The sequence below is a fragment of the Anabrus simplex genome, chromosome 8 (genome assembly GCF_040414725.1).
Source record: "Anabrus simplex isolate iqAnaSimp1 chromosome 8, ASM4041472v1, whole genome shotgun sequence".
NCBI lineage: Eukaryota > Metazoa > Arthropoda > Insecta > Orthoptera > Tettigoniidae > Anabrus > Anabrus simplex.
Window position 1 is genome coordinate 92,495,202 of NC_090272.1, and position 15,737 is coordinate 92,510,938.

General features: G+C 38.3%; 1 protein-coding gene across 2 annotated transcripts in view; it reads right to left on the bottom strand.

The window, feature by feature from the left end:
* The window catches only part of LOC136878835 (large proline-rich protein BAG6), a 281,352-nt gene that overhangs the window by 186,064 nt on the left and 79,551 nt on the right, over positions 1-15,737 (bottom strand). For both annotated transcript variants that reach the window (XM_067152362.2, XM_067152361.2), the window contains exon 6: positions 10,242-10,456. In XM_067152362.2, the coding sequence (XP_067008463.2) occupies positions 10,242-10,456 (215 nt within the window). The remainder of the gene's footprint in view (positions 1-10,241; positions 10,457-15,737) is intronic.

Genomic DNA, 15,737 nt, shown 5'->3' on the forward strand with positions numbered 1-15,737 from the left:
AATTGGCAAAACTATCACATACAAAACAATTCAATACGTCCCATACATACGACTTTGACACAAGAAAAGACATGTGGTCTACAACTCCAACGAAACTACGCACAGACACAATGTTAACAGCGCATGAACAACACAATAACAACTCATTCTTTCGTCCCGATTAACTGAGTCTCTAGCGCACGCTACCCTCTCTTGCTTGCAGGACGATTGTCGTCCCGAATCCCCAGCTGTATAAACCGCACACACTGCTGTGGTGAGCAGGAAACACGATACACAAATGCGATGAACGAAACACTCGCGAAATAAAGCATGAAATAAATAGTATGCTTAAAAATGAGGTGTCGTAAATTGCACGAGTACATAAGAATTTATCCTTTATTCTAGGGGAAGAGTATTGACCGATTGACCATACTGGAGGTTATATTGATCAAAAATAGGAAGAAGTAAAAATAAATCTGAAAATCGGAAGACAAGTTAAAAAACGGAAAGTTTCCGGGTAAATCAGAAGGGTTGGCAGGTATGCAAGTGCTATTACAATCCACCACCTGACTATCAGCATTTTGTGTGTGCTCATCCCGAATTTCTATCCCCAGCTACATTATAATCTGCAGCCTTTTACTAAAAATTCATGCAGAAATGACAGATGTTTGAATTAATTTATTCTCCAGGGAATGGGGAATCCAATTAAAGCAAATGATTTACATACCAATGATTAGAAGAGATTGTAAATGCTGTACAACTAATTTATATACGAATCATACAGTAATCATATAAGAAATCAAATGAAATACTAGGAAAACCCTCCCTGAGTCACGTGTTAGATCAGTACATGGAAAGCATCGGTTACTTTTTCCTTACCATATGACACTTCAGGTGTTACAAATACATCATACAAATAAATAAAAGGGTTTCACAATCTAGCTTGTGATAGAACATGGTTTTCAAAACCAGCTTTTTGTGTTGTAGAATTTTGAAACAAGGGTGCATGCATAATGCAACACCACATTCCTCACAATGTAAATTTGATCTTGGTGGCAAAATTCTCAAATATTTATTTCTATTCATTTTGGTTATGGGGCATTAAGAACCCATCAAAAAAGATGTTATAACCTTGCTAAGGATGATTCAAGGCAGAAGAGGAATTTAGAGGGCGGGCACTTAGCGCTAAAGGGAGATGTCACTCATACACAACCGACCGCAGCCGCTGTAGAACAGTAGAAGAGAACCCCTGTTTTAAAGACAATGTTGTTATGCCCTTCGAAAATTCCTATATTAATCTGTGCAATATTCTTTGGGAACAATGAGAACCCTTTTACTGAATCATCCGTTATTATGGGCAAATTCGAGGGTGTTAGTTTTTATTCATTATCAATATTCATACACTACTCCAGCGTTTATAGTGAATGCGATCGATCATCTTCCATATCGATACCTCCCTATGCACAAGAGAGTCAATCTTGAGCGAACCAGAGCTCTCCTCACAACTCCAACTAGTGTCAACAAACAATGGGAGAACATATTTTCGCAATAAGAGCAATGAGAGCAGTTGTTAACTCCTAAGAAATAAAGGCTGAAGAACATGATTGCATGTCTGGCCCCGCAGTGTATGGGGCAACACATCCACCTGTCACGCAGCGGCCCCGGGTTTGATTCCCGGCCGGGTCGGGTTTTTTTTATTGTAATAATATCCCTGGCCTTGGGACTGGGTGTTTGTGTCGTCCTTAACGTTCCTTTCCTCACATTCAACACTCTACACTTCCGCAACTATACTTACGCGCAGGTTCCTATCACATGGTGAAAGTAGTGGCAAAAGATCTTCTAAAGGTCTACGCCACGAATAAATATTTTTAAAAATTACAAAAAATGATTGCATAATTTTAATACTATGTACTGAAATAAAGATACAAGATACAGCAGTGTGCATAACTAATTTCAGAGTTTTTTTTTTTTTTTTTTGCTTTACGTCGCACCGACTCAGATAGGTCTTATGGCGACGAATTTCAGAGTTTAGGTTATGTACTTCTGCATCTTTTTAAATTTCAGAAAGTATGTTCCCATGTAAATTTATAGTGAAAAGTTTATCATTATTCTACAGGGAGCTTGATATAGGTTTTCATAATATTAGCATGGTAAACGTAGGTTAGATGACGTCATTTGAAGTAAGAAAACTAAAATGTTTGCCTCAAGACTCTGGAGTGATGCTATTACAATTTTTAAGAATGAAATTGAAAATGAGTGTTCAGACTATTGGAATCAGAAAATATGTGCTAATGAGTAAGCCACTGCTTGAAAAACATCCGCAAAAACGTTTAACCATTTGACTGCCGGCTGAAATTGCTTAGTACAGTGCTAAAACTGCCAGGCCAAGTTTCCTAAATATGCAGAGGTTTGGAAAAGTGTTCATAATTTTTTAACTACTGAAGCTAGTCACATGAATCCTTTTTTGGAAGGTGCTCAACATTCCATTCTCCCATTTAGCATTCCAAGCTTAACGACAAGTACGGTATGTGAAAAATCTATAATTTTTAAATTTTTCTGATTTTTTGTTTGAGAGCCCAAAAATGGCACTAAATATGATGTTTCAGTCTTATACTCAAATTGAAAACATAGAGTACAGTAGTTAATAATTGACAGAAGTACAACATTACATCCATCTGACTGTTCTTTTAGAATCTGCAAATAAATTAGCAAAGTACTACCTTGCATGAAAATACACTATGAAAACAGGCAACTTACCAACTACAAGAAGAGAATGAAACAAACCACAATACAGTATCACATTCCAACACTCACATTACATAAAAGTTTTCATAATTCTCATTTATGCCCTACAATTATACTTATTATAGTTCAACACAATGTTTGGTTTCATCACTATCTGACGATTTCTTCTCGACTGAGTTTCAGAAATTGCAGCTGAGGAAGTGGTAGAAAGGAGAACTTGATTTTTCTGTGTTTTATTTTCTCTGAAGCCACAGACAAGCAGAAAAGCCTTCTGAAAGAAACAAATGTCCCCAACACTGAATTTCTGTAGAATCTGAAGAGTTAGAGATTTTCTGTTTCGTCTGATTGTGCCAGTTATGTAGGTTCCAAGCGAGTATATTCTCAGCTAGCAGAACAGATGTGCAGCAAATATCACAGAAAACATGATCTTTGATCAAGTAGTTGGCTGTAGAAAGATTTTTTACAATAGTGAAAGCAAGACCATCTTTTCTAATTTTTTCCTTGTCTTCTACACTTTTTGCACCATGATATGGATAGAAACCAAGACATTAACCCAGAACAGAATTGCATACCATCCAGAATTTGATTCCCCATCAATGATGATGTTTATTTGGGAAATGATATAATAACTGAGTATGTGATTCAGTTCCAATCAAAGACTAATCGATACTAAGCTGCCGATGCGGAGTGTAAAAGTGCCTGAAGGACAGATTTGCATGGTCTACTATTGGCTAAAATATTGCACATGGATCATATGAAGGGTCACCAGGTGGAGAAAGTTTAGAATTATCTACCATGTGAAAAAACTGGATAATAAGTTGAAATCTATTGTGAGAAAACATTTGTTCGAACCATGGTATTAGCATGGAACCTTTTACCGGCCAGTAGCTAAATATGGATGGTTTGCGAATTATGCCCATGTTCAAAATACAGATCACAAATGCTTTCATCTCCGGCAATGTTATCGGTTTCCACAGTTATGCTCTGGATTTCGGCGTAAGATTGGGATGGGAAATGAGGAACTGTTGAGCATAGCGGTTTGTTTCTGAATATTGAAGAAGGAAGTAGTAAAAAACAAGGAAAAATATGACAATGGCTTTGAATCTGATAGGGGACAATGCTTTAGGACTCTGTACTTCCATGAAAGGCATTGTAAACTGAGGTGGATTATTCTCACCTACCTTTATTTCCTTCCAGTCATCAATGTTTTCATCACTATAACTGATATGACCATTTGCACCATTATTTTCCTGATATGATGTTCCTGAGTCACTATCACGTTCACTATTATCAAACGCACTTTTCCTTTCTTCAAGGTCCGAGAAAACTTCCCCTTCCTCCAAGGATTCACTTAAAACAGTGTTAATTTCTTGTTCTTCAAGCTGAGTACGTTTACTGCTGGACCCCACCATGTTGTATGTCAGTCAGCTGTCACTCCAAAAAATAACAATTACAATATTTCAAAGAAAAATAACTACAGACTCTTCCAAGTGGCCAAATGAGGAAGCTAAAGGACCCTGCTACTGAGAAAGCATGACATTCGTGCCATCTAGCTATTAGAGAAGGAACTACGTCAAGTTAAACGAAGCGTTGATTATATCAACGCTGGCACTTCTCACATAATTTCCTAGTGTTGATATAATCAAAGTTGGCACTCAAGGAGTTAAACAAACCGATTGCTGTTTCATACTGATTTTAATGCGTTTTTGTACAAGTTTGTTATCTTTCCCAACTTTTTACAACATTATAAGAACAACCTTAAACAGAAGCAGTTTTGCATTCAACATAAATATGTCAGAAGGAAGGGTTAACCATGGGCTCATTATCAGGAACAATAGTGAACTTATTCCTTAATAACACTGAAAACTATTTCTTAACCAACTAAGAGACATAAAGGGAGACAAAGTTTTAAGAGGTGTACAAGTACACTGACCAGCAAAATTAATGGATCACTTGAATTTTCTAAGGAAAAAGCATGTCAAATTGTGAAACATGTTTTATTATCTATATTGTCCATTTTCACTATTTTTTTTGTAAAAATGATATGTCTATTATTGCTACCCTTATTTACTTAAATAACTTTTTCATGAAGAGAAGCTACAGAGCTTGTTACAAATAGAGGATATTATGGAAAAACTTAGTTAATTTGCAGAGGCTTGCAGACTGAATGCTAAAGGGGTTCTGGCAAGTGTCTGTGTGTTCTGACAATTGAACAGTTTTTATTCTTGTCAAGAAAAAGTTCCACCTTTACAATGCAATTCCAGAAAACATCAGACTTCACCATAGTTCACTCAACGACAAGATCACAAGTGAGCAAGAAAACAATCATCCAAGAAGACTGGAAGAAGAGCGTAATCGTACCACTTTTCAAGGAGAGTGTATGAAAATGTGCCAATTACCATGGCATTACGATGCTCCCCCATGACCTAAAACTTCTGGGAAAATATTATAGAGCAAATTAAGAGGAAGTGAAGAACCTTTCATGGAAGAGGAACAATAAGGTTTTAGGTTCCAGAAGAACAACTACAGGATATCCTTGCTGTCGGGATGTTAATGGAGAAGCAGTAGGAATAAGGGGAAACTAATACTACTACTATTCATCGAAAAGGCTTATGATAGTGTACCAAGGAAGTGTATCTGGGAATGCCTAAAAGAACTGAAGGTTCTTAATAGCCTTATTGCAAAAGTGAACATGCAATATGGAAAAACCCAAAGTTGTGTGCAAGTGGGTTGAGGGCTGTCCAAATTTTTGAAACAAAGAGAGGAGTACAGCAAGGCAGTGCTTGCTCACTTTTCCTATTTATCACAGTGATGGATGCTATCATAAAGGCAGTAAAAACAAGGAGGCAGCAGGACTTTCCAAGTTTTTGCCTTTGCAGATGATGCGATGATCTGGGGTGATACGGAAAAGACTACAGAGATGGATTTGAGAGTTCGAAAGACTATTTAAATATCTGCAAGGCTAAGATGGTGGAATTAAGATACAGAGGGCAGATTCTTCTTCTTCTTCTTCTTCTTCTTCTTCTTCTTCTTCTTCTTCTCCTCCTCCTCCTCCTCCTCCTCCTCCTCCCAAAGAGAGGGGAGATTACGAACTACAAATCATACTGAATGTCATCAAATTGGACAGTGTTCCAAAGTTTAAGTTCTTAGTGTAATATCAAAAGACAACCTTGCAGAATATGAGGTGGACAATAGAATTGGCAAGGCAACACAATTTTACCACCAAGTAAGGCAACTTCTGTGGGATAAACAAGTACTGCTGAAAGCTAAGATGCTATTTTTTTTTTTTTTGCTAGTTGCTTTACGTCGCACCGACACAGATAGGTCTTATGGCAATGATGGGACAGGATAGGGCTAGGAGTGGGAAAGAAGCGGCCATGGCCTCAATTAAGGTACAGCCCCAGCATTCGCCTGGTGTGAAAATGGGAAACTATGGAAAACCATCTTCAGGGCCGCCGATAGTGGGGTTCGAACCTACTATCTCCCGAATACTGGATACTGGCCGCACTTAAGCGAAAGCTAAGATGACACTTATATAAATCCTATGATACCCCATCCTCATGTACAGCCTGGAAACTATGTTAACGAGACAAGACAACTCAAAACTTTAAGCTGAAGAAATGAAATTCCCGTGCACTATGGTCCAGAAGATCAGGAAAGGCAAGATTAGGAATGAAAAATCTGAACACGAGACTCTCCGCCACAAAGGAACTAGAAGGCAAGACTGAAGTGGCTTGACCATATATATATTTAAAAAAAAAAAAGGACGAATGGAGGCCTTCAAGAAGAAAACTAGAAGGAAAACAATAAGTGGGCAGACCGAGAGAAAAATGGACTGATCTAGTAAAGAAAGACGTCAAGAAAAGAGGACAAGATTAGGAGAAGGTAACGAGATACGAGAGGTTCATTGACAAATATGGAGGGAGCTTGTATATCACACCCGGGCAATTGGCGTTGATCGACGATCTTCCTTCATCTCAAGGCTCTCTGAATATCAGAATGCAACAAAACACTATTAAGGACAAAACTGATTCTACTAGTGGAATAAATTTATTGGCAAGTTCATAGCACAGGGGAGAAGGAGCCAGCTGAACACGCATTGAGTGAACACCAAGCAAACTGCAAGAGAATATAAATCTGGGAACTCCAAATTAGGAGCAACACTAATTTCTTATTGACAATTTTCTTGCTGTGAACAGCGGTAAGTGACCTTGACTGGTACAGGTATATCAGTATCCATAAATGGGGTCAATAATGCCACCTCGTCAGGCACCAAAACCAGAGTTGCAGTGTGAGGAAAGGGAGCAACAGAAAGAGGCAATGACAAACGTTGAAACAATAGAAAGACACGGACAAACTCTGCATCGTTTATCTTTTCCTATTTCCTGTGATTATCTTTCTTTTTCTTATCCTACACTTCTTGCACCAAGACTGAACATCTGTCAAGATGGCCCATCAATGAGTAATAATGCCCACAATTTTGATGAAGCTGGGAAGCAGAAATGAGCTCATAATGGCCTGAGAAGGAGTACAAATCAAGTCGTACGGTATAAAGAAAGGAGTATAAAGAAAGTATCTATACCTTCAATGTTGAAAATCTTAAGAAATTTTGGGCTCCATACTAAATTAAATTGATAGAACTCACCTTAACCAACACTAAATCAAAAGTCAAGTTCAGAGGGGAATTCTCTGATCCATTCATCGTAAAAACAGGTTTAAGGCAAGGAGATTACTTATCACCGCTGCTGTTCAACTGCGCCTTGGAATATATGAGGGTCGAGGAGACCTTGCGAACAGGAGACAACATGGAAAACCCAAGATACGCATTTGGAAATATAGGACATGTACTTATGCATAGTGCCTGAAGACAAATTCTGACTTCAGGAGATTCTCATAGGAAAGTGACAGAACACAGGCCATTGGTAAACATTGCTTTATTATGGTATAGACAGCAAATACACAAGACTACGTACAAAGGACAGGTCTCCACTCATTACAGACCTTCAAAATAATCACCTAAGGTTTCCACTATGCGTTGCCAGCAGTGGGCGAGGCGCTGAATACCATTCGCTGCATGTGTATCGCTAACGTGTGACACCTCTCTCCGAAATGCTGTTACGATGTCCTCTTTGTTAGCAAACTGTTGTCAATGTAATGGCTTCTTGACTTTGGGGATTAGATCATAGTCACATACCTAATGCTCCTGCAGCTCTGCATGGCACTGACGTGCATTTCTGCCGCGGAGAACTGCTATTTTAATATACGATCATCGCTCCTGCTTGTTGACTTCCTTTTTGTGACGCTCTCACTCCCACACTGAACTTTGGGGCATGCTTAGACCCACACTGTTGTTTATATACACCATCTAGTGGCATCACACGCAAGTGCATACCGTATGTTTCCAAATGCGTATCGTAGATTTTCCGTGTTGTCTCCTGTTTGCGAGAAAAAAAAATATAGGGCCTGTACTTATGCATAGTGCCTGCAGACAAATTCTGACTTCAGGAGATTCTCGACCTCCGTATAATGATGGAGTGGTTCAAGATTAACCCAAAAAACATCCAAATTGGAAGACCCAAAGACAACATAAATTTAAATTGCCTAGGATTTGTCAATGACCTTGCTCCCTTGTCGATCAATATTCAGGAAAGCAGACAAGTTATATCACTAAAGAAATAGCACAGAAAATTGGTCTTGGAATATCTTTTGAAAAGACAGTAATCATGTTAACTGACACACCACTCAAACAAAATTGCCATAGGAAATCAAGAAATCAGAATTGTAGATAAATTCAAATACCTGGAAGAAATCATAATATATAACTTCAATGAAAAGCCAGCATGGCAAAACAGAATAAATAAACTAACCAGAGCACAATATGTCACCAAGAATACCTACAACAAAACGGGCCTGTCAATAGCAACAAAATTAAAACATTACAAAACAGTCACTCATCCAGAAATAACATACACAAGTGAAACCATCTTCAACATAACTAACACTGCACAAATAGACAAAATACTCAAGATAGAGAGAAGAATCATTAGAACGTGCATCAACAAATCATACCAAAAAGATGGTCACCGGAGAGTAGCTTCTAATGAAACAGTCTACAAGGAAATAGAACCAGTAATGAGCACAATCAGGAAGAAACATATTTCATTTTTCTGGACATCTAATCAGGACACCAGAGAATAAGATCATCAGGAGAATAACAAATAATTATGGAATAGTAAGTGCAGCATTAAGTGGATTACAGAAATCAAGGAAGATATGGATGAACTACAAATTACAGTGGAAGACCTAAGAAACAAAACCGATAAAATCAGGAAACTCACAGACAAGCAAACCAGACTGCAAATCAGAATCAACAAACAGACAATAGGAAGGGTGATTTCCAAAGAAGAAAGATAAAATCCGAGAGAATGAAGTACTGGGCTGACAGGAAACTGAAAAATTCTTTGTATAAAATTGGCTAGAGTGGTCCAATGAAGGCCAAAAAATGTAAATAATAATAATAATAATAATAATAATAATAATAATAATAATAGTATAATAGTGACAGGTCAGTATGGGAAGGAGATACAAAACAGAAAAAACAAAAGGATAAGGACAATCTCCACATCTTCAAATAGATTGGCTTTCTCCACATCAATCACACTTTTTAACATCCACTTCTTCTCAATGAAGCTGGAAAACAGAAATGAGTTGTAGGGGACTGTGCATGAAGAGGATCTGGGATTGACAAGGACAGAGTCAATCTATTTGAAGGAGGCAGGTGTATGAAGATGTGGAGATCGCCCTTGTTTATTTCTGTCTTTTTCTCCCTCTTCCCACACTAGCCTGTCACTGTTTATACTACTGTGTGTTTCTTTCGAGGTTGCTATCCTTCTATATGACCTGATCGGACCTGCCATTGCGGTCATCTTTCCAGGCATGGCTTTATCTGAGACTTGCTTCCAACTTTCCATCCCTTAATTTATGTACATGTTGTGTGTCTGTCTGTTAGGTCTTCAGCCCAGAGGATGGTTGGATCCTCAAATAGCACCACCAAAGGTTATGCATGTTGTTGTAAATACTCAGAAGTGAGTAAGAAAATGTCAATAGACAATCATTCATCCTCTTCTAAAATCCAGTTTAATTCATAACAGATCTCTATTCTGAAATTATCCTGAGCAGTGATTGTGCCAAATAACACAGCTCTGCAGCAGTAGGAAACCCAGCTAGCAAAAAAAGTGGGTCCATAAGTAATAGTTCCTTAATATGAATTGCATTACATATCAAAATAACCCAGTGGGAACTGCACAAGGGAAATAGATGGTGATGATCACATCATCAAAATTACATCCTTCAAACCAAATTAAAGAAAATCCTCCCCAGGATGCTCACCACAGACTCATTTTTGACTACAAATGGTTATTAGCCCAGTGCATTCAACTGAATATAATATGAAATATGAATACAGGTAAATCCAAGTTTATCATATATTAGAAGTGGTTTTTTTTAAAAAAACAAACCTCCAATGTGCACATCAACTCTTTCAGATTCTCCCTGCGGTTGACCACCTCGAACAATGGTAATGTTGGGAACACCAGCTGCATGAGCTGCAGACACAGCAGCTGCGATAGCTGCCGCAGTGGCTGCTTGAGCAGCTTGAGCGATGCTCCCTTGAAATGGCAATATCGGTGGCATTACAGTCGAACCACTTGGACCATTCTCTCCATTGGAAGCGCTTCAAAACAAAATATATAGTACAGATAATCAGCATGAAAGTAACTTTGCACCTAGAACAATAAAATGAAAATACTATGAAAATAACAATTTATCTCAAGAAATTGACTATGGAGACTTTGATAAAGGAATAATAATAGTAATAATTTCATTTTTCAGTCTTGCAATCCAAGGAACATACCATCTACATATTCGAGTATGTGCTGCACTATATCTATAACAACCTTAGTGATTTTATGTCCCACTAATTACTATTATGGTTTACGGAGATGCGGAGTTGTTGGAATTGTGCCCCGTGGGAGATCTTCCATGAGCCAGTCAGTGTTCTCCCTAGGACCTTTTTAATGGGCGCACTGCCCTACCGTTTTTACAGACCGCCCGGTTAACGTAACCTAGATATATGTGCTAGTTACATAATATTAATCTCTGTTTGAGTCATTGGGTGCTCCAAATTAAACTGTAAATACTGAAAAACTGTTTATTCAGATACCTTAGAAGGGAAGCTTCCACGGCGTGTAGAATTATTTAGTTCTTCTTCTGAGTTGAACCGTGTTGTTTTCAGTACATTCCGTACATTTGCCAACGTTTCGAATGCACTGCAGTATTCTTTGTCAAGGCGGCTGAAATGCCCCTACTCGATCCGAGGTAATCAGTCTCCCAGGCAGCAATCACACTACTACTTATTTTCATATATTCATTTATTTTTAAATTTTTATTCATATATATATATATATTTTCATTATTGTCAGCATAACTGCATCGGAGTTGAAATGTTTAGTTTGACTATCACATAGTGTCATGAGCGAGCAACATCTGGACTAGCGTGGAATCGCATGTGAGCATTCTATCGGTGGTCACGGTAGTAAGCCTCGGTGTTACGCGATTATGAAGGAGCAGTAGAACACTAAAAATTCAAAATATTCTGATGTCTTTTTCGTTTTACAATGGCGAAAAATGAAAGTATCCTCCTATTCAATACATCATATATTCCGTCATTAGACGGAGTAAACAAGTTCAGACATGTTTCGGCTCGTTTGAGCCATCTTCAGTGAAAAAATTAGGGGGGTTGGAATAATTTACATAATATGAGTTGAAAAAATGCTAAAAAACATAATGAAAGCGCAAATGAAAAAACAAACAAAAGAGAGCCTAGACGGAAACAAAATAGCACAAATATACAATATTTACATCAATATGCAGAGCAAAAAACAACTTATTGCAACAAAATTCAGTGAAACAGGAGTTAATTTGAAATAATAATTGATACTAAAAAATTGCGTTAACCTAAGAAACAAGGGAATGAGAAAACAAATGATGCAGATGGAAATGAATAATGGTAGCACATGGTGAGGTTGTGGACCTCATAGTTTACAAATTATTAGTTTATAAAAACGACAAAACAGTTTAAATCGCTGTCAAAATCCTAGTGGAAACCCATCACATCAAAATGGTCAGGAGGAGAGCAGGAGCAAACATTTTGAGAGAAACCAAGCCTGAATTAACCTGCAGGCGAAAAGCCTGTGATAAGGAGAAAAAACACCTTAAATTTAAGGCTTCAGAAATAGCAGCATTCTTAATATCTTCTCAATCTAGCGGTCCCTTTCTTCATTATTGTTTCATAATGTTGGCTGGTGTTTTGCCTTATTGTAGAGGGGTCGGAAGGGCCGCATATAAAAAATATGAGAAGCTGTGTTAGGTAGAAGACAGATGCATAGTAAATTGTAGTAATCTAGTGGAAACCGTCAATGAAGTTCTAATCTGTAATGGAAAAAATGAGGTTGTATGAGAAACATGGGTTGATAAGTAAAAAGTGTGGAATGGTTGTGAAGAAAGCTTAAACTTACGGTGTGCAGTAGGTGGTTGTCCTCTCTAGTGGCCTGGCTTTCTCAAAGTAACGGTCTCGTTCGCGTGATCGAGTCTATTGTTGGTTCGGCTGTGTCTGCTAGGATGGAAGGAGCGGAGGGGGAAGGGGAGGTACAGGGCTGGTTTGAGGAAGGGAGGGGTGTTGAGTTGGAGAGATGGAGGTGGGTTTGTTTGGCAAATATAAGGAATGAATGTTTCAAGAGGATGTTAGTTTACTCGCTGACTTCTAAAGCTCGAATGGTGTGGCCTTCTTAAAGTGACGGTCTCGGTCGCGTGATCGAGTCTATTGTTGGTTGGCTGTGTTTGTTAGGTTGGAAGGAGCGGAGGGGGAAGGGAGGTGCAGGGCTGGTTTGAGGAAGGGAGGGGATGTTGAGTTGGAGAGATGGAGGTGGGTTTGTTTGGCAAATATAAGGAATGAATGTTTCAAGAGGATGTTAGTTTACTCGCTGACTTCTAAAGCTCGAATGGTGTGGCCTTCTTAAAGTGACGGTCTCGGTCGCGTGATCGAGTCTATTGTTGGTTGGCTGTGTTTGCTAGGTTGGAAGGAGCGGAGGGGGAGGGGTGGTGTGAGGAGGGGGGGGGAGTGGTGGTGAGTCGGGGAGATGGAGGTGGGGTTTGTTTGTGTTATGGAAATTCTGACAAATGTATGGAATGAATGTTTCAAGTAGAATGTTCTTTTTCTCGCTGACTTCATTTAAATTGTGAGTGGGGTTCATAAACTGATCTAAATCGATGTGGATGCTCTCGAGAATGTTGAGCAAGGTGCCTTTTTGCTCATAATGCAAGATCTTCAGGTCTTTGTCTATTGAAGTGTATTCGTGGCTGGATGTTTTATGGTGTTCGCTCATAGCTGAAAAACGATTATATTTGAGAGCGTTGCGATGTTCGGCGTATCTTATGACAAAATTGCGGCCTGTTTGACCTATGTAGCTGGAATTACAGGATTGGCACTTTAATTTGTAAACTCCGGAGTTCAAATATTTGTTGTTGATGTTGCTATTGTTATTGTTGACAGTGTGTGGATTGAAAATGAGTTTGGAGTTGGTGTGGGAGGTTCTGTAAGCTATTTTGATGCTGTGTTTCTTGAAAATATTAGAAATTTGGTAAATGCTACTATTATTGAAAGTGAATGTGGAAAATTTTTCTTTTGGAGCAGAATCTTTTACTTATCAACCCATGTTTCTCATACAACCTCATTTTTTCCATTACAGATTAGAACTTCATTGACGGTTTCCACTAGATTACTACAATTTACTATGCATCTGTCTTCTACCTAACACAGCTTCTCATATTTTTTATATGCGGCCCTTCCGACCCCTCTACAATAAGGCAAAACACCAGCCAACATTATGAAACAATAATGAAGAAAGGGACCGCTAGATTGAGAAGATATTAAGAATGCTGCTATTTCTGAAGCCTTAAATTTAAGGTGTTTTTTCTCCTTATCACAGGCTTTTCGCCTGCAGGTTAATTCAGGCTTGGTTTCTCTCAAAATGTTTGCTCCCGCTCTCCTCCTGACCATTTTGATGTGATGGGTTTCCACTAGGATTTTGACAGCGATTTCAAACTGTTTTGTCGTTTTTATAAACTAATAATTTGTAAACTATGAGGTCCACAACCTCACCATGTGCTACCATTATTCATTTCCATCTGCATCATTTGTTTTCTCATTCCCTTGTTTCTTAGGTTAACGCAGTTTTTAAGTATCAATTATTATTTCAAATTAACTCCTGTTTCACTGAATTTTGTTGCAATAAGTTGTTTTTTGCTCTGCATATTGATGTAAATATTGTATATTTGTGCTATTTTGTTTCCGTCTAGGCTCTCTTTTGTTTGTTTTTTCATTTGCGCTTTCATTATGTTTTTTAGCATTTTTTCAACTCATATTATGTAAATTATTCCAACCCCCCTAATTTTTTCACTGAAGATGGCTCAAACGAGCCGAAACATGTCTGAACTTGTTTACTCAGTCTAATGACGGAATATATGATGTATTGAATAGGAGGATACTTTCATTTTTCGCCATTGTAAAGTGAAAACCGTCAATACGGAATGATTCTAATATCTTGTAATGTCTTTTTCGTGACAACATGAAGGCGATTCAGTTTTGCAGTTAATATTTACGTATCTGATATTACTGTCAATGCCCTGAGGGGAATAAATTTAATGTTTTAATTTTCATTTCTTACATAGTACTCTTCCACCCACCTACTTATTCTTGCCGCCCGGCTCAAGAAAATTTCTAGGGAGAACACCGCCAGTACTCTACTGACACGAGGCTGGCACATTTGAGCACATTCAAATATCAGCAGATTGAGCCAGGATTAACCCTCTTAGTGCCAGGCCCAGGTGCTCACAGTATGCCAAGAGTGCCAGACAGATTTAGAGAATTTTGCAGGTTCTCACTCCCTGGACTAAATAGTTCACAAATGTTATAACTATGACTTGAAATTTTTATTGAATGTTAACAAGAATACATTCTTACTGCAAACTAAATTAAAACACTAAAATGCCCTTGGGTATATTGAAAAAAAAAATATTTTCCAAACAATTTTCAAACACCAAAATTTAAAAATCAGAAACAAAACAGAAAAAAAAATGGAGAATTTAACTCAACGATATATATTGATGACTTCTTTGCAATGTCCTATTTCAGATGAATAAACATGTAAAGTTTTACATTTTTATCTTGAGTATTTTAAGAGTTATGTACAGTGGTATCGTAATATACAATTGGCATGGCCAACAATGGGATCGAATCTGGCACATGGGTTGTAATCAGGGTGACCAGATGGTGATAGATTATCATTGTTCACAAGATGAAAGAATCTCAAGATCATTTTTTTTTTTTTTTGCTAGGGGCTTTACGTCGCACCGACACAGATAGGTCTTATGGCGACGATGGGATAGGAAAGGCCTAGGAGTTGGAAGGAAGTGGCCGTGGCCTTAATTAAGGTACAGCCCCAGCATTTGCCTGGTGTGAAAATGGGAAACCACGGAAAACCATTTTCAGGGCTGCCGATAGTGGGATTCGAACCTACTATCTCCCGGATGCAAGCTCACAGCCGAGCGCCTCTACGCGCACGGCCAACTCGCCCGGTAATCTCAAGATCAATTGGAATATGTTTCTTGAGAACATTTCCAAACCATGGAATATAACTCGAGGATTTTACCCAACAAGAAAATAAGCTCTGCCTTCTAGCTATACCCATTTCCAACAAAACAGCAATAAAAGCCTTCATTTCAATCAATGTAACCAGGCGCCACTGCTGTGCTCTGGCATGTGGTGACAAGACATGATTTCTCATATCTGTCTCTGTAGTTATGAGGTTCCATAACTGAGCCATGAAAAATCTGCGTCTGATGAAGGGGCGTCTTGGGCCAGGAGTATCATAATAATCACGTGAGGGTTGGTATTT